The following is a 20,910-nucleotide window of genomic DNA, read 5'->3' as shown; positions in this document are numbered from 1 at the left end:
GCCTTTCATTTTCTGAAATAGCTCCGGCATATTCACATCTTAGAAAGTAGAATTAAGAACCTATTATTCTCACATATAGAATTTAGAAGGAGGATAATCCAATGCATGATGTTAACAATAATGGAAATGAAAATCTAAGGTCAAAACAACCTCTCTATTTATAGAACATATTTTTATTTTTAAATTTCCCAAACACGAATCAATGGAAAATATGATAACAAACTATCCACGAACTTAAGAAACAAAACAACAATGTATCTCATTATTTCTATAAGCAGGATTAAATGGACCACTAAAATCTTTAAACTAATTCAATAATCATATAGAGATGATAAGGATATTTGTTCTTTTTTTTTTTTTGTAGAGAGGCAACGGCTGGGCTTTTATGCGAATAGAGTGTGATATCCCTTATGAGAGGAGTAGTTCGGGACCGTTTATGGAGAGGGAGATCGGGAGTTGTCAAAAGTGAACTGGGTGGTTTTGTGCGGCTTTGAAGGAGATGGAAATCGTGGGCTGGAAGCAGGTGTGAGGGAAATTTTTGGAACTGTTAGGGAGATGGCCGAGTGGAGTCTGGGGTTTATGCGACCTGGAGTATGAGAAGAGCAGCAGTTCGCAAATTGCTGTAGGAGTGAAGGGCTGGGAATTTTTGAACCGGCTCTAAAAAAAAAATCTATATTATTTTATTCAAATTGATTTTAAATATATATAACATAATCCTCTCTAAACAATGTTTGTGATTGATTTATGCTTTAAAAGAGATTTAAGGGTTGATTTTGATTTGATCGAAAAGTTAAATTCAACTTTATTAGAAAGAAATTTGGGTTTTATTGATGAGTTGATTTAAGGGTTTAATTATAGTCATCTATACTACATCGAACTCGAATTGAGTTGATCGACATTGACGAATCATAAACTGAGGTTAATTTGAGTTCATTTTGGAGTTGAATTGAAATTAGATTAAATTGATTTTGATTTTAATTAAGTCGGGGTGAAACAACTTGGGCAAGTCGAACTCGTGTCGATCTAAATAAATTAGGTCTCATTAATGTCAATTTCAACGAATTTAATTTTCATTATCTTTAAATGATTTGATTTGATTTGGGTCGAGTCAGCGCTACGTCAGTGGGTATCCACCTAAGGGAAATCCTATGGGCGACATCTACTCTAGGCTACGAAAACCTAAGTGCTAGAGTTGAATTCGGGGAAATTGACCTCGAAAAATGAGGTCAACAATGTCTAGTGAGAACTTCCATGACTAAGGCAAAAAGATATGGGCTTAAGGCTGATCCTTGATATAATCCAACTGAAATAGAGAAACACTTGGTTAAACCACATTGTGTTTGAACACAAGTAATAGCTCATGCATACATATCTTTAATAATTTAAATACAAGTATTATTAACTCCTTTCTTTACAAGAACTCTCCGGAACTTTATCATATGCTTTCTCTAAATGAATAAATATTAATCATATGTCGATCCTCTTTATTCTCTCTACATTTCTCCATCAATCCTCTCAATAAATTTCATGGGTGCTAAGTGAATGAAGCCTCTATTCTCCCTTCTCTAAGGAGAGTAGTCTTGAGTCAATATATAATGCATACTATGTTATCCTCTCATATATGGTATATAAGTTTTGAGATCATAGATAAAATATTTTTAATGAAGCCACTTATAATGTTCACTAGTCAAAACTAGTAATCCAAGCATTTCTAAATTATGGTTTTAATGAAATATAATTTTCTTGTAAGAATGAGAGTTTTTTAATTCTAGCCACAAAAACAATGAGACAAATTGTAATAGGTGAACAAACTAAAATGCTTGGTTTAGTAGTAAAGATAGTTCTACCCAAAATTTTCAAGGTAAATCATAGAAATTAATTTCCATAATGGAGGAAGGTAGTATTTGAATGTCCAGATCCATGCTTTTAGTGAAAAAAAAACATTAAATTTTTATGTGTTTACTATCAATTCAACAAAATCTGCAAACTCTCCCAATATATTTTCAAGCTATTGAATGGCAGTGTTGGCTTTACCAAATACAACTTAATCATCATCATAGACCATATGGGAAACAAGTGTTTTTGCATTTGATGTCTTTATAATTTCCCAAATTACAACTTGCTTAAATCATTATGAAGAAAATATCCATCAGAAAGGTAAAACAATAGGGAGAAAGGGGTATGCAATATCTAGGTCAAGGGAATATTTCGAAGAACCATTTTAGTTCCTCATTGATGATAGCCAAGTTGGGGAATATTCTCAATGAAAGGTCTGATCCAATGGACAAAATGTTATGAATAACCTTTTGCTTCAATCTTAGAAGAAGGATATTAAGGCTAACACAATAAAAAAGCTTGGTGGAGATCAAGCTTAGAACAAAATTCTTTGAGAGTGTTGAAATAATTAAATCAAATAATGATTTTAGCGGTGGTGATAATATTGTGAGTGATGAATCTGCCTTTTATATAAATAGATTGAGCAATATGAAAACTAGAGGGTAATATTTTATTTTATTTGACCAATTGATGACTGCATGCAGAGAGTTTTTTTTTGAAAGCAGGAGTATCTATCCTCTGCCACTCCAAAGAAAATACTTGATGGCGTAACTGATCTCTCAGTGGAATCTGTTGACTTGATGGTTTGAGCTGAAACTCAAAGAAACCTGCAAAAACTAATTAGAAACAGAACAAGCAGAGAAATGCTAGAAAGGAGCTCTCATCTATTCATCCATTAATCATCTTGCTACAGTGGAGCTTAACTTATAAAGAAGAAGATGATTCTACGATTATAGCTCAACGGCTGAGATGTGTTGGTAGTGGAGATAATGAACAGCTGTGATTGCATCCATCTACAAAAGCTGAAAAAGGGTACTAGGTAGTGGAGAGGCAAGTCGGCTGATAATAAGTAGACAGATTTATAAATCTGAAGTTATCTATTATCAGAATCTAACGAGGTCATTCACAGGCATTGGATCCACACTTGATTTGCCCCACTGAAAAAGCTAAACCGTAGTGGAATGAACTCAAACCCAAGATGAGAAATTCCCGACCATACTTACCCATCAATCACCCCAAACCTCCACGGTTATGAGAGAGACTTGAAGCCATAAAAAAAAAACTAGAAAATCAACCAACCGACCCGCACATAGTCTAATCGACGCGTATCAGTACCCTTGGACGCGAAGTCCAGTATTCATTCGAGTTAAATCTAGTGGTGGGCGGCATCCGGTCCAAGCAACTTTAAAATATTCTCTTCACTTTCGGAACCGTAATTCTGTGTGTCCCACACGCAATTTCTCCGCCAGCTCCACGTCATATTTATCGCCAGCCCCAATCGGAACAGGAAGTTTATAGCCGGAGAACGAGAGAAGGAGAAAGACCTAGAGCAGCTAGAAGATGTCGTGGCAAGCGTACGTTGACGATCATTTGATGTGTGAGATCGACGGCCAACGTCTAACTTCATCTGCTATCGTCGGCCACGAAGGCGGTGTCTGGGCTCAAAGCGAGTCCTTCCCGCAGGCAGATATTCTTTCTTTTCCTTTCGATCGACCTTTCTTTCATCTGATATATTATCTTTAATCGCGATCGCCGGTGATTCAGTCTTCTTCAAGAAGTATATGCGCTTAAATGTTGTTTCTGTTTTGAGGGTTTTTAAGCACTTTATATCTTTTTATAAGGCAAAAGGCAATGCATTCAATCTCCATACAATTGAGCTGTCGGTGGTTCTGTTAATATCTGATTGCATTGATTTCAAAATTTTTTGTGTAATGTTGGATATGGCCTATGCTTTGTGTTTTTCCTTCTTTACATGGAATATTGATTGATTTATCAGCAGAATAAGAAGGAAATTGGGTTGAGTTCCCTTCCCAGTTAATTAGGATGAGATTTCTCATTGTGGTAATGAAGCCCTGAGATGGGTTTTTGGGTTGCGGCTTGGTTAGTTTTTTTTTGGAAATCTTCCGGTTACCCTAGAAATTTTTGATGATGTTTCGTAATTCGAATTTTGTTGGGGAAGCAGTTGCTCATTAAATCTTTGTTAACATGGAAGCTTCTGATAATGAAAATGAGGACTATATTTTCATATTTCATTGGAAACCTATCTTTTCTGTATAACAGTCTTTTTTGTAAACTTCAGACTAGCATGATTGATCGTACATTCACTTGGACTCCCTGTATCGGGCTCTCTAATCAACTATATTTGCATCTTAGTTTTCTTTTTTATTAAATTTAAATTCATTCATTTTAATGCATGCTTCCTCTATTTTACTATAAATAATTTGTGTTACTTCCAAATTTGTAAGCTGGATCTAATAGAGGTTCGTTTCTTGGTCTTGTTTGTGGAATTGTTGGAACAAAGTCAATTTAGGGTTTTAGCTTTGTTTTTGGTTTTTTTTTTCCTTCTAAATTTACCAACCAAATATTGCAAATTTTAAGTTTATTTGATTAGCTTACTCACAATCATTTGAAATCCCCATTATTTAGTTATTGTATTATAATGTTTAAAAATGTTGCTATCAGTTATACTATTGCATAGTATGATGAATTTTATTGTCGATGTTTCTTTATCATAACACAAATGAAGTAATTGAGTTCTTATATGTTTTTTTAAAGTATGTGCATTGAAGAAGTTGAATCTTTATTTATTGAAACATTTAGCATGCATTTTTCAAATTAAGATGTACATTACATTCTTAGATGACCAGTTTCTAGCTCCTAAGCTTGCATAGGGATCGATTTGATGCAGCTACAGCTGTCTATAAAAATATCTTTACAACAATTATGGTCTGCTGTGAGAAAAATGATTTTTTTTAGAAAGTTGTTGCTGGTGTTATAGATTTTTTTCCTTATGAAAAGTTGGAAAATGATTTTTTATAGCTACTCTAGTTGATCTAGTTGTAAAAGAGTTACTTCTCACCATTACATTTTTTTAAAAGCATTAAGAAAACTGTAACCAAATAGATCTATGATAGCTTTTTGAAAAGCTAAGTTAAAAATAAAGCTATCAAAAACAGGCTCCTATGATAGATCTTATAGCTTTTAGGGAGGCATGCTCTATTGTCTTGCCAAATTGTCTTTATCATGATGCAAATGAAGTAGTAGAGATAGCATTTTTCTTTTAATAAGTGTGTGTATAAAAGAAATTGAATCTTTATTTATTGAAATATGTAATTCATTCAATTTTTAAATTATGGCCTACATTATACTTTAAGATTACTGGTTTCTAATTTCTAGGTTTAAATAAGATGGATCTTATAGATTGAATTGCATGTATTTCAAACACCAAGTAGTGGTATTTGGTTTGTTATAGCAATGATTGCTTAGACCCTCCATTGCAGGGGTACTTAATGATACAAAAAAACATGCCAACTATTTTTTAATTTTAAATTTAATGGGGATAACATATTGTATGCTAGCTGATGTCCTACTAAACTTTTAATGATGTTGAAAATTCAAGGAAAACTGATGTGGTTTGGCAAGACTTTGATAATAAAGTCTAACAAATTTTTGTTGTTCCATTTTGTCCCATCAAAAAAGAAAAAAATCTTGAACACTAGCAACAACCTTTGTAATTTTTTTTTTCTCAAAGATCATAACTTTGTTGGGGTTAATAATGCTTATATTGAAGTCATTGAGGATATGTATGTACGAGATGTTACTTCTGTTCAATCACAAAGTGGTTAGACCAAGCATTTTCCTATTTAAGTTGGATTACATTAAGGATTAGCATTAAGCCCATATATTTTGGCTTTAATCATGGATGCTTTTACTAGACATTTGCAAAAGGATGTACCCTGGTGTATTCTTTTTGTTAATGATATTATTCTTGTTGATAAGATTAGAGGGAGTTCAAGGTAAACTTGGATTATGGAGTTTAATCATTGAGTCTAAATATTTTTGTTTGAGTAGATCTAAAACCGAATACATGTAGTGTAATTTTAGAAGTAATAGATCTAGTGAGGGGATTGTGATTTTGGGCGATCAAATCATTAATAAGAGTATACTTTTTAGATATCTCGGGTCTATTGTTCAAAGTGATAGTTAAATAGATAGTGATTTTATTAGTAGAATTCAAGTTGGATGGTTGAAGTGGATGATTGCATTGGGCTTATTGCGTGATAGAAAAATACCCCTCAAACTTAATGGAAAACTCTATAAGATGGTGGTGAGACCTGCAATGATTTATGGCGTGAAATGTTGGCCATTAGAAGATAAACATAAAATTAATTAAAGTATTGCAAATATGAAGATGCTTAGAAGCTTTACTCTTATAGACAATGCAAAACGAGTATATACGTGAAAAGGTCGGAGTAATTCCAGTGACATATAAGATTAAAGAGAGTCGTCTTAGATGGTTTGTTCACATAAAATGTCAGCCTTTCGATGACTGGTTAGGAGAGTATATGTATTAGATTTGGCCTATTTTAAGAAAGATAGAGGTAGACCTAAGAAAGACTTGATTAGAAAATATTAGAAATGACATTTTTTATTAGATTTAAATGAGAATTTAACTCTTAATAGAATACAATGGAGACAAATGATTCATCTAGCCCCACGTAGTGGGATAAATGCCTTATGTTGTTTTTATTGTTGCTAGTTTTGTCCATTGACTTAAGTTGTTAAAATTTATGGAACAATGTTGAACATGAGACTGAAGAAGAGCTATAGGGTGGCTCAATTACACTTGAACAAGATGTTAAACATAGATTCATTATTTAGTCAGTTGATGTGCTTATTTGGAGATTGCCGACCCATCACTTTTTGGTTAACAAATCTTGTAAATATAAGGGGAATTTCAATGTATTGGCTGTGATGAGATCTTCAGTAGGATTATAGCATTTTCCTTTTAAATGCCATATCTTTGCTGTGCAAGTTCCAAGGGACCATATTCCTCCACCAGGGGATATAGAATTGCCTATGTTTTCCTCGTAGCCATGACCAGCGCCAGTTGAAGCTCTTTATCTTATATGTTGGTTGGACTTATGGTATAACTGTTTGTGAGATAGTGATCAAATTCCCTCTATTGTCTTCCCACTTATCACTACCTTTTACATTTATATATTTGCTTAAATTAGGTGAATGGGAAGTCTCTGTAAGGTTATATGATGTTCTTTCTCTTTCTCTACCTCGCCTATGTCTCTCTCTTGGTTCAAATAAGCTATACAAGGAAAAGGGAAGGCTCTGACACAAGGTGGAAAGGAGTTATTAGGTGTACTCTCAACCATTTCTCACTTATTACCTGAAATTGAGACATGAGGAGAGCTTTGAAAAGAGGACTGAGGAAGGAGGTAATGAGTGGAGCCTCTGCTCATTCTCTTTATTTCTTGTGTTGGAATGAAGACTAGGATAAGCAATGAAACTAGTAGAAAAGAGTTTTCAGGGGGAGATGAAATTGGGCATATACATGCTAAGATAGTTGTCTTTTTGTGCAGTGAAATGGAACGCATGGTCCTACAATTAAAATTTCGTTACTCTAATTAGCTACTTCTTTTAGGTCTCAAACAACTTTTGTACTTCTACCCTATTTTGCAATGTAGCAATCTCTTGTCCATCTTTTTGGAACCTTGTGCTTTTGTACAAATTTATTTGATGTTTTTTTTGGCTATGAAAGGAAAGCCATGCATAGATTTGCTTTGTTTTCAATGTTGTTTATGCTTTGTTTTATTTCTCGTTTTATTTATATTTTCATTTAAAACAAAAAACATGTTTTGAGGATCTACATATTTTCAGCTTGAAAGGGAAAATAAAAATCATAATCAATTCTTGATTTGTTCAGGCTACAATTATAAGTAATTACATCTTTAATTAATTATCATATGCCTGATTACCGTAATTAATACTACAAATTTATTGGTTTTAATGAGAACTCTAATAAATCACTAAATAGCCTAAATAAATAGTTAATTATTGATCACTATAGTCTATTTTGAGTTTATTAGTCATGCAGCTCTAATTACTATACAACAACAATAACAACAACAACAACATCAAGTCTTTATCCCACTACGTGGGGTCGGCTACATGAATCATTTTTCTCCATTGTGTTCTATTAAAAGTCAAATTATCGTTTAAATCTAATAAAGAAATGTCATTCCTAATATTTTCTAACCAAGTCTTTTTAGGTCTGCCTCTACCTTTCTTAACATAAGTCAAATCTAATACCTCTACTTTCCTAACCGGGTCATTGGAAGGCCGCCGTTTTATGTGACCAAACCATCTAAGGCGACTCTCTCTAATCTTATCTTCTACTAGAGCTACTCCAACCTTTTCACGTATATGATCATTTCGTATCCTATCTCTAAGGGTAAAGCCACTCAACCACCTGAGCATTTTCATCTCTGTCACACTTAACTTAGTATTATGCTTCTCTGAGCCTCTTTATATCTTTCCCAATTATAAAAATTTTTAAAATTAAATCAATTTTTATAACAAATTTTCTTATTCTTAATCTTTTCTTGCACATTTTGATTCCATCACCAACTATTTTTACTATTAGGAGCTTTTCCCTTTGATACTCCAAGTACATCTTTTGCAATATTCTTAATATCACTTGCCACTTTTTCCCACATAACATTAGCATCCTCATACATAGACAAAATCTTACTCTCAAAAATTTTTTTGTTAATATTCTTTAAATTCCCCCATCTAATCATAGAATATCGTTTTACTTTATTTTTTATTATTTGTCCCTTTATCTTAAAGTCCAAAACTAATAATCGATGTTGGGTACATAAATTTTTACTCGAAATAACTTTACAATCTTTGCAATCTAAACGATCTAATTTTTTTATAAAAAATAGTCAATTTGGATTGTACTATATCCATTTTTATAAGTAATGAGATGTTCATTCATTTTCTTAAATAAGGTATTTCTTAGCAATTGAAAAATTATAAGCTAAATAAAAATCTAATATGTTTTGCCACCTTCATTTGTCGCTCCAAAATCATAGCCACCATGAATGCTTTTAAAATCATTTACCTCTCTACCAACATGTTCATTTAAATCTCCTATAATAAAAACTTTCTTTTAGAGGTTTCTTTTGTAATTCTTCTTCTAAGTCATTCCAAAAATTTAATTTAGAACTCATATCCAAACCTACTTGAGAAGCATAAGCACTTATAATATTAACAATCTTATCCTCAACAACAATCTTTAAAGCTATAATTCTATTTCCAATCTTATTAATTTTTATAATATTATCCTTCATACTCTTGTCTATAATAACACCTACATCATTTCTAGTACGGCTCCTACCCGAATACCAAAGTTTAAATCCTAAACTATCAATTTCCTTAGACTTCTCTCCAACCCATTTAGTTTCCTGAATGCACAAAATATTTATCTTCCTATGAATCATAATATATATTAATTCAATTAATTTTCCTGTAAGGGAACTTATATTCCAAGTTCCTATCCTAATTTTAGTATCATGGACTAGCTTCTTTGCCCACATCCGTCCTTGATGTGGGAACCCTTGCCTATTTAACACTGCACTCGGGCGCCGGTGCAGCGGCCCTTGCACACTTGTTATTGTATTCAGGTCATACAGCGCGTCGCTTCCAGGGGACGCCCTAGCATTAACACAATTTCTTAAAGGATTCATGTCATTATTATTCGATAAGTTTTACGCTGGCTGTCGACTACCTAACGCAACCCTCCACTTTTCTCATCCAGGACTTGGGACCTGGCAGCGCGTCGCTCTAATTACTATAACTAAAACAAATAAAATATTAATTACTTTTGGAAATATCTTAATTAATCCTAAAGTTACCAATTAACTCAATAAATGCCAATTTATCCAATTAATTAATTAATAATATAGTTAATTAATAATATAATTAATACTTTAATGTGTATTATCATTAGTTAATGCTAAAAAATCTTAATGATCTTAATTAACTTGTAATTAATCCTTAAACATTCTAAAGAATTAAATATATTGTAGCTAATTAATTATTAAACTTTTTTATTGTTTAACTAATAAGTATAAATAAAATATAATAAGCATTTATAACCTTAATCAAAGCTATAATTAATCTCTATTTAACCTTAGAATATTGTTAATGATAAATTATTTCACTAAAATTTAATTTATTAATCCAATAAATTTTAATAATGATAATCGTAGCCAGAATTAATCCATAATAACCATAATTACTCTCTAATTAATTAATTGACTTTTAATTAATTAGTAAACCAATAAAACTTGATAATGATAATTATAGCCTTAGTGCAATAAGTAGGCATGTTTCCCAAATGTGAAAACACCCTTATGGATACTTTCACATTCAGGAAACCATCCATTTCGTTTCCAAAAATAAGAAATTAAAATATGGTTTTTAAATATATTTTTTCTACTAAAGTGCCTGCTTAGAATGAGAACTTGGAAAGCTACTTAATGTAGATAAAAAACGTAAAACTGTTCTATTATAAATCGAATTTTCAGCTTTGATCATATGAATGATCATTATTGGCATGATAAGATAATGATGGTTAATCATGTTATCATGGTGCTTGATTTGGATATGTGGGCTTTTTTCAGTGTGAGTCAAAATATTATGAGCTCTTGGTCTTGAATTTATTTTCTTTGTTTTTATTACATTTTACTATTGATGATATTGTTCTTTCATTCGAAATTTGGCTTACACACAACCCTTTTGTTTCCATGGCTTTTTAAATGCATAAAAGGTTTTTTGTTATGATATATTCCGTGTGGAAAATGTAGATAAATTACACTTTAGACGTATGCTGCTTATTAAATATTTTGAATTTAAGACATAAGTTACTGTCAAATTTTTGCAAATTATCATGATGTTAAATAGTTTTAATACTAATCCATGAGAGCTTAGCTGTTTATCCGAGTGGTTCCACTTGACATCAAAAGAATATCCTATATTTTATTTGTGATGAAGCCAACTTATCATTATGTCTACATTGCAAATAATTGTTCTTATTAAGCCACTTTTGATTGATTTCCAGTTCAAACCCGAAGAAATAACTGCCATTCTGAACGACTTTGCTGAACCTGGATCTCTTGCCCCAACTGGTTTATACCTTGGCAATGTCAAGTATATGGTTATACAAGGTGAACCTGGGGCTGTTATTCGTGGCAAGAAGGTAAAAAATTAGTCCCTCATAGTTTTATGCTGTATCTTAGCTAGTAACGTAAACTTGCTATGAGCACACACTTGATAAGTATTTTTGAAAATTTTAGTACAATATTAGAATGTACATTTGCGTTACAACAATGTTTCATATTTGAGATGCAATTTAAGGCTAATTATTAATGATTGTTATGAAACACAGTAAATGAAGTTTAGGATTTTTTAGGATTTGTTTATTTTTTTTTAATTTAAATTAGATTTAATAATTTATTATAATTCAAATAAGCATCAATTATCATAAGGTTAGAATTTTGAATTATTTAGAATTATATATGATTATATTTTGATTCAAATACTTTATTTTATATTTGGAATCCTATTTTATAAATAGGGATTTCATGCTTGTATTTTTGATCATTTGATGATGAATTGAAATTGTAACTTCTCATTTTCTCTACCCTATCTTTCTTAGTGAATTTTGTTCTTTTTTTGATATAACTCCATGTCATTTGGAATCCGCATTATTTGATTTTATAGCCTTTCAATTTGTGACCATAATACCTCTAAAGCAGCAACTTGCACACAATCCATATGGAAAATTCCACCTACATCGATTATCCATAGATTTGACCTTCATGTTACTACCTCTAAACCATTTCATACCATTGAGAGGCACCTATAACCCAATCATATCTGCAGTCCGGTCGCTCAAATCCCATGCATGTGATCATGATGCGTGCTCATGCACTTTTTTTTGTTCAAGACTCTTCACATTCATGTGTTGTTGCCTTCCCTATGTTCTGTGCTATTTAGCATTGCCACATCACACCAACCTTCTTTCTCTAATTTGCATCCAAATATAGGTATCTTTTCTATTTATATACATCTCAACCTCAAACTTCCACTGTGACCCCTAAAATTTATTCATTAGTTTTATGGATCTTAGCCTTCGACACCATTATAGCTCATATCTATGATTGTGCCTGACTGATCAGTTACATTTACACGCATTCACCTTCCCTCAAGCTAGCAATTATGCATTCATCTCCTGTAATCCATTTTCCATGTGTGTTTGCCTCTTTTTTGCATCTTTTTTGCTAGATGCTTATTCAATCTTTAAATAGATCTAAATTAATGAAGATCATTTTTTTTAATTTCTCTCCATTGTCTACAACAATTTTGTATCATCAATATCTTAAACCCCTAATATTGAGCTTTGCAAATGTTTTCTTATTTTATCTTTACATCGGTATAAGGATTGAATTATTTAAGATATTGCTTATAGGTTAAAGATACATGACAATCATAAAAGCCCATCTCAATATTCATTATGGAGTTAGCATTATTATTTTATTGATATGTTTCATCATAGTCATAAACATCTCTATAGGGAAGATTATTTCGGATATAACTTTGTAATGGCTCATTTTCTACACTTAGTCAAGATCATTCATGTGCCATAATGACTTCATACCATGACAAAGTAATGTCTTGTGGGTGCCACAACAAAAATGGCTTTTTCAATGCCTCTTAGGCACCAAATTCATGTCCAGAATCCACTCCTTTGGCTAACAACATTTAAGAAGCTTGACTACCAACAAATCAACCTTCAAATTAATTTCTACAATCAATCTCTTTTTTGTTTTCTACTCGAACTCTACCAAGCCTTGATTCTTCGAACAAATGTGTAACTCGTTGCCATGCTTCGACACATGGCCCATGATTAATGATATTTTGTCACATCTCAAGGTCTACGCATGATGTGAGTGAGAGGCAGATGTGGTCGTTAATGGAAAAAAATGCTTATAGTTGAGTACAAAGGGCCAACAAGAAATGCTGAGTCGAGCAACAAGAGACATGAAGTTGGGTTGTAAGGCTAATGCATAATAGAGGGATCATTGAGAATGTGGCTAAGGCCCATTTTTTTCAACTATTTATAAGTAAATTATTACAAAATAATAGTCGAAATGAATGGATTTAATGATGCATCACTAAGAGCGAACATTTATACTGCATCAAGATTGGCAAATGCTTATATCATCAAGCAAAAAATTCAAAGTCATAAATCTTGGCGGACCAGTCCTCCAATATTAAATTTTAAGTGATTTTGAGTAGCCCAAAACTCCCTCTTTGAACCCTTAGTCCCCTTGCAAAGGTCATATTATGTTAAAGGTTAGATGCTTATAGAACAAATCTACTTACCAGAAGAAACTTGGCTGTATTATGCAATCCTAGTAGCTTATTTTAATTTATTTTTCCTATTAATTAGACGTGTTTTAATTTGGGTGTATATTTAGTCGATTTTTATGGATTGGTTGATGAATTTCTTAAGCCAAATGCTATTGGATTTAAAATTTAGAAAATTGAATTGACCAATATGTACTTACAAATGAATCAAACCGAATAAAAATATATTCTAGTTTATTTGATTTGATTTTAGTTCAATTGAATTTAGTGCCTCAAACATAAATTCAAATACTTGATTTTAGTTTCCTAGCAAATATAATAACTTATAATATTATTTTATTTTGTGCATACTTGCATCATGTTTGGGAGTAGAAATTCAAGCTTATAGTCAATGGAGCTTGACCACCTTTACTTTATTGTAGACATTAGTTTGTCTATTGAGTGGCACCTGCCGTGGACACTTTTCTTTTCTGTTTTTTATACATTACATTGCTAGATTGATTGCCTACTTGTATATGATATTCGAACTAGAAATTATATGTTTTTCCTCGTTTTCTTTGCAGTGCATGTTCTTTTGCTTGAACTCAAATGTTAGGCTCTTAAGACAATGTGATGTTTATACTTTAAAACATCATAACTACAAGCTATAGAACATGGAGTAAATGAAATTATCATGACACAGGAGCATTGTAAAGTTTTTACACCAATTAGACTCAGAATAATTACTGAAAAAATTCTTCAAATATAGATGTAGAAGGGGAAAAAGGGGAACTTTTTAAATGGTGGAAGCAATAAGAGATCCAAAGGGGACAAAATGTTTACTTTCTTTGAAGGGAAGCAAAAAAGAGCAATGAGTGACTTTCTAGTGGTTTGAAGTGGCACATCGTTGGTTGGATGGGCAATTGTTGCAGAGGCAAAGGTGGAGCGAATAATGGAGAGGTGGTTGAGGGAGATCTCGATGACCTTGTTGTGAGCCTCTTAAAGAGATTTTTGGAGAGATTTGGGCTGTTGAAATTTTTCCTAGTGATGATATAAGCATCAAATAGGGGATTGCGATAGAAGTTTCTGTCGTTTAGTAGTCATCACCAAGTAGTTGCTTGGCGGTAATCACAGACTCAGACTTCTATAGCTCTTTAGGAGTAATAGCTAGGGTGACTGTTCGTGATTTTTGATAGTATGGGTAATGCATAGTCAATGACTCTTGTTGTCTTGCAATTACCCTATATTTTGTTCAATTTTATTGAATTTAAAACAAATTGGTCCAAAAATTTTAAATCAAATAACTTAAACATATCAACTAACAAGATAAAATCAACCGAATTATCAAAATAATTTCAATTCGGATCAATTTTTAATTTTAACCAAATAATGCAGACCCATAAGTGTATATGGCTCCAAATTTCTTACTAAATCTAGCTTTAGTTGGATGAAGGAGAGGAGTGTATGTAAACTATAAATCTTTCTTTCCCTCAAGAAACCCAACTGGCTATAAATCTTTTTTTCCCTCAAGAAACCCAACTGGGATGTCCATTAAAAAAAGGCAAATTCTTGCTATCTATTTAGTGCTACCAATCTTCTAAAAAATTTTATAATTCTCTAATAACTCATCTAACAAAAACAACAACATCAAGCCTTTATACCACTACGTGGGGTTGGCTACATGAATTTTTTTCTCTGTTATATCATATTAAGAGTCAAATTCTCATTTAAATTTAATAAAAATGTCATTTCTAATATTTTTTAACCAAGTCTTTTTAGGTCTATCTCTACCTCTCTTAACATAGGCCAAATCTACATCTACTCTTCTAACCATGTCATTAGAAAACTGATGTTTTATGTGACCAAATCATCTAAGGCGATTCTCTCTAATCTTATCTGCCATTGTAGCTACTCCAATCTTTTCACGTATATGCTTGTTTCACATTTTATCTCTTAGAATAATGACACTCATCCACCTGAGCATCCTCATATCTGCAATACTTAACTTAATTGTTTGCTTCTCTTTTAATGGCCAACATTCTATACAATAAAACATTGCAGGTCTTGCCACCATCTTATAGAATTTTCTCTTAAGTTTGAGGGAGACTTTTCCATCACACAATAAGCCTGATGCATTCCTCCACTTCAACCATCCAAGTTGAATTCTACTAATAATATCCCTCACCATCACTTTGGATAATTAGACCTAAGATATCTAAATGTGTACTCTTATTAATGACTTAATCGCCCAAAGTCACAATCCCTCCGTTAGATCTATTACTACTAATATTATACTCCATGTATTCGGTTTTAGATATACTCAAACGTAAACCTTTAGACTCTATGATTGACCTCTATAATTCAAGTTTACCTTCAACTCTCTCTCTTGTCTTATCAAAACCAAGAATATCATCAGCAAAATACATACACTAGGGTAGATCCTCTTGCAAATGTCCAGTAAGAACATCCATGAATAAAGCAAAAAGATATAGCCTTATAGTCTAAAAACACCTTAAACCTCCACAACTCCCCATGATTTTAAACCCCCTTCCCCTCAAGAAACCCAAGTTAAACATCCACTACAAAAAATGTAATTTTTATTCTATATTTACTATGATCAATCAGGTAAAAAAATTCATACTTTTGTAGTAACTCATCCAAATAATCTAAAAATACCTTTATTAGTTCACCAACATCCTAGACTTCTTATATGAAGTGCCCCACTCATTCCTTCCAATGAAAATTTATCCTGAACTTCTAGCTCCAAATCTATTTTGAAAACCTTTACATCTTTTTTCCCTTTTATAAACAATTCTTTTACCACCATCGAAAGGTTTGTTGTAAATAGAGGTTGGGGTACCTATGATAAAAAAATGTGATTATAGAAGAGAATGGATATTATTCAGAGCATAATATGTGATGCAAACAAAATTTAGAAAAAACCTAATTTTTGCAAGTAAGAAAAACACTTCCTAGAATATTCAAAAGACTCCACTTAAAACAAAATATAAGACCACTTTATATCATATAAAGACGACCATACAACAAAAGTCCCTTACAAACTTATGAAATAAAAATAAAACGACACATACAACTTCCTAAAACTGGATTTCATCCGTTGCTTTGAGAAGAAGGATACAAATGGTGTCAAACTTGTGGAGAGAAGAAAGAGATAAGAAGGCGAGACGAAATGGAGGACAAGCTCGCAAGCTTTTCTAGAAGAAGAGAGGAATGAGACAAGCTCACAAGCTTTTCCAAAGAAAAAAGAAAAACCCTCAGGTTTTTATTTCCAAAAATCAGCCATAACTTTTTTAAACTCTCTCAACATCACATATTTATGGGTGGCAAAAGGCAGCCAAATAGTCCCCTTATTCCTCCAATTAAATTAATCAGGTAAGGGAAAATGAAAGGCCAAACATTCAATCCAGAAATAGCACCCAATCAGCCACCCAAAAGGCAGCCCAAAGAACCGAAACAACAAGGGAGCCAGAACAACACCCTAAAAGGACACACATAAACCGGGAAAAGCAGCCACGAGACAAGCAACCAGGGGAGGAACCGAAGGGGCAGAGTAGCCACGGGACAAGCAGCCACGGGACAAGCAGCCACGGGAGGAACTGAAGGGGCAGCACAGGGAACGGAACTAGCAACAAGGGCAACCGGAACATGCAATCAAAGGGGGAGGAATTAGCCACGGGAAGGAGAGCTAGGTGGGGGAACCAAAGAGGCAGCAAATGGGGGGAATGAATCTTAATTTATGAGCTGAAAACATCAACTCAACCAATAATGAGCTGATTTTAGTAGAAGATAAAGAAACTCACAAAATTTACAACCCAACTTATTTTGACCCCGCCTTTGCCTACATTAATATGAAAATTGCAAAGATAATGTTGATGTAGTAGTGTTACCAAATTTATGAAGGAGAGAACCACTAAGTTCTACTGTTTATATTGATACAAGTAATACTTGAACATAAGTCAACCAACTTTGAATTTTATTAGAACTCACTTTATTTATAACCTTTTAAGTACAGAATTTTTGAAAATAAAATAATTCAAAATTTCTATAGAGAGAGGGAGGCTTATCAATCCTATGAATCTGCGGTCTCTTGAATTCCATATTTGATTGCTTAATTGATTGATTCCCATCATAAATTACTTGAATAAAATATGATTGGATATTGAACTTTAAATCACCATTTACACTCTCCTTTCGCACATTGGAACATTGAGGGGAGGACATCCTATGCATTTTATCATGCTTGCACAAATTGGCCACACCCACATGAAAGAGTGTGGGGCTAAGTAGTTGACTTTACCTTTAATTATGTTACCTTCATGTTTTACTGCCAAAAGAACATACAATATCTCACCAATGTAGGGCACTTATTCTTTTCCTTAATGAGAATGAGAACTGTAAAATTGATGATATCTAGGAAGTCCTAAATGTGGATCCAAATTTTGATGATAGAATCACGCTCTCCATTTTGACTATCATAAAATTTCTTTCTGTTACAAATTCTGATTTTGAGAATTAGAGAAAGAAAAATATTTTTTATATACATGCACGTGCAATGAAATAATGTGTAGATTGATTTTTGATAACAATAGTTAAGTGAATGTCATATCTTGAAGTTGGGACAAACCTTTAGCTTAAGCTACATCCTATTAGATAGTTATTAAGCTAAAATTTTGGTGATGTCCTCCCGCTGGATATATATTCTTTTAGGAACCACCCTAGTTGTATGACATGGAAACCATTCATTACGTAGAAAAAATATTAATACCTTCAAGCATACTAACAAAAAAACCATATACTATAAAATTTTATTTTAAATGTTTAAATATGCATTAAATATATTTTAAATGTACCATCTATTAAATATATTATCTTAGTACTATCTTATTTTAACTATATAATATTTTAAGTAAATATTTAATCTGTTATCTAAATACTATCTTATTTTAATTGTTTATTATAAAAACGTATAAATTTAACTATTTGTTAAATTTACAAATTCTTATGTGGTTTAAAATATAAAATATTAGCATTTTAATTAGTTTATTTTCCAAGAAATTTCTCATTGCAGCTGCAACGTTCATAGTTTAAATGTACCATCAATTGTCTTAGTGCCACATGATTTCAACCATCCAATTTATGTATTCTCTTTAGATACTATCTATTATACATCTTAATACTATGTTATTTTAATTATTTATTATTCAAAGTAATTTTAATTTATTATTCAAAGTAATTTTAATTTATTATTTGATCAATTCAAAATGTTTTATTTTAAAAAAATTTATAATAGGAAATATGAATGTTTTTATCTTTAAAAAGCATTCTTAATCCAATTGTTTTACTGCATCACGTGCTGCTTATTAAATGCCAATCCCTATTTTTAATTAACTGTTGCAGTACAAATCATATTATGACAAGAAGAAATAATAAAGGAAGTCGCGTAGTGAAGTCAAGTTTATCCTTTGAAAGGTTGTATTCTGATAACTACTGTCAATAATTATTGTTGGTTAAATGACTCAATCAATCATTATCCATTACAATGCGATAACTTTTGCAATTAAACTCCTAATGAAATAATTCTCGTTAAACGGTTCTTCCAATTAATATATAAAGATCATTGCGGATGGTCCTCATTCCCCCACAGTAATAAGGAATAATCAAAAGGCTAATGAAAATAATTAATCCTTGAAACAATTTCTTCAATATTTAATTATTACCATTTTGCCTTGAGTTTTTTTATTCCCATCCAAACATTGTTGCTTATATAGAGATTGCTTCTTTTTGCAAGGCATATATTTTATAAAAGTGTCTTTGTTGTTTCTATTCTATGAATTATACAACATTAAAAAATAATAAACATTTAAGAAATTTATGTATAAGATCAAGAATAATAGAAGTATTAAACCAATCATGAAGGGATATAGCCTTACATATTCTATGAATGATAATCAACTTTCTAGGATTAAACCTTATTTCAACATCACTCTTAATGTTTAAATAATTTGGTTGACATTTTGATTAACTATTGTTATTGTTTTTGTAGTATTAGGAATTGTCCATGGGCTGGTAAAGTACTTTAACTCCACAGGATTATCCTACTGTTGGCTATGTCCGTAGTTAAATTAGTTTCTACTAGTGTGCTTTTACCAACCGGATTAATCTGTTTTTTTGACATTAAGGTGGTCATTCACTTTTATCTTGAAGAAAGCTATATCCATAAAATTTGGAGCTGAAATTTTGCATGCACATCTTTTTCTGCACATTTGATTTTTTCTTTTCCATTTCCATCTGTAGATTGTCTTGATTGAAGATATACATTTAAAATCTGTAGACTGTCTTACCATCATTTGTTTGTAGGGTTCTGGAGGTATTACTATAAAGAAAACAAATCTTGCTCTAATAATTGGCATTTATGGTGAGCCGATGACTCCAGGGCAGTGCAATGTGATTGTGGAGAGGCTTGGTGATTATCTTCTTGAACAGGGATTTTAATTCTTGTGGTGTGCTTGTCTTTTTCATCTGTACTGATGGGTTATGGTACTCTTCTACATGGGATTGCATCTAGAGTTCTACACCATGCATTGTGTTATTCGCACGAAATAATTTATCAAAACCGTGTAGGTTCTGCGTGGGGGAAATTGCATTGAAATCTCTGTTTGCCCTCCTTCCGGTCAGAGTTGCTTTTGCTTACTGGCTATGTATTTCTTTATTATTGGATTGTGACTTTTATGAGCTGAAATTTTATAAGATGCTAGTATTTCGAACTTCTTATTGAACTTGTATTTATTCTGAAATATTTTTTTGGCTGTCCAGTTGTTAGATGTAGTAATCAACTTCCATCTTTTTGCAATCGTTATTTCTTTTAGTTGAGTAATTAACTGACATCTTTGGAGGGCAAGAGCTGGGAAACCCAGCAATTGGAAAACAATGAAAAAAGTTAGCTTATCCACGTTTGAAAATTATGGCAACTACAGGTTATAGAAGTTTAAGGTTTCGTTTGGGATGATTTTTTTATTGCTTTTTAAAACAGTTTTTTAATTAAAAAATTAAAATTTTTATATTAGAGAGTTGTTTTAAGAAGCAACAAAAAAGTTGTCCGAAACGAAGCCTAACTCTCTACAATGAATATGTTCTTCAATGTACTGATTGCTGCTTGAGCTTTGCCAAACGTTACTCAAATCTTTTGAACTCGAAGTGGAGATGCGGCATGAAATTCGCATGAGGACCCCTTAAGATAATCATAGAGGTGGGGCAGGAAAGGCCAACTGGTAATGTTACTGCCAACCATGTTTAGCGCGAATGAATGCCAATAACTTCATTATTAAAGTAGAAATGGATGTCTTGGCTAGGATTAGTGTTGATAAGAATATACCAAAAACTTAGTTGAATATATTGAATCTGAATTCGTTTGTTGGCAACATTTATTTAGGTTTTACCGGTAAGATTGGCTATGAAAGTTTCTATATTCTAGGAAGATAATTCAAGATAGAAAATTTTGTTCTATTTTTGATTTTTTTATAGTTTATTTCTGATGGGGGTAATGATTATGTTATATATGAAAGCTTTATTTATGAAAAATCTCTAAATTTTGAAATGTGGCATAATGAAAGTTTGTTAAAA

General features: G+C 32.1%; 1 protein-coding gene across 1 annotated transcript; it reads left to right on the top strand.

The window, feature by feature from the left end:
* The first annotated feature begins 3,287 nt into the window (after positions 1–3,287).
* On the top strand, positions 3,288–20,111 carry LOC110097308 (profilin). Its single transcript, XM_020823599.2, has 3 exons — positions 3,288–3,519; positions 10,979–11,116; positions 19,648–20,111. The coding sequence occupies exons 1-3, from the start codon at positions 3,397–3,399 to the stop codon at positions 19,780–19,782; spliced, it is 396 nt and encodes a 131-aa protein (XP_020679258.1). The 5' UTR covers positions 3,288–3,396; the 3' UTR covers positions 19,783–20,111.
* Positions 20,112–20,910: the final 799 nt, after the last annotated feature.

The sequence above is a fragment of the Dendrobium catenatum genome, unplaced genomic scaffold (genome assembly GCF_001605985.2).
Source record: "Dendrobium catenatum unplaced genomic scaffold, ASM160598v2 fragScaff_scaffold_1449, whole genome shotgun sequence".
NCBI classification, from domain to species: domain Eukaryota; kingdom Viridiplantae; phylum Streptophyta; class Magnoliopsida; order Asparagales; family Orchidaceae; genus Dendrobium; species Dendrobium catenatum.
This window is presented reverse-complemented; position numbering and strand designations above follow the sequence as displayed.

Excerpts from the sequence above, each read along its gene's own strand:
- LOC110097308 (XM_020823599.2), top strand. The coding sequence starts at position 3,397 with ATGTCGTGGCAAGCGTACGTTGACGATCATTTGATGTGTGAGATCGAC. Across the intron at positions 3,520-10,978 it reads AAAGCGAGTCCTTCCCGCAG|TTCAAACCCGAAGAAATAAC; the intron begins GCAGATATTCTT and ends ATTGATTTCCAG. Across the intron at positions 11,117-19,647 it reads CTGTTATTCGTGGCAAGAAG|GGTTCTGGAGGTATTACTAT; the intron begins GTAAAAAATTAG and ends ATTTGTTTGTAG.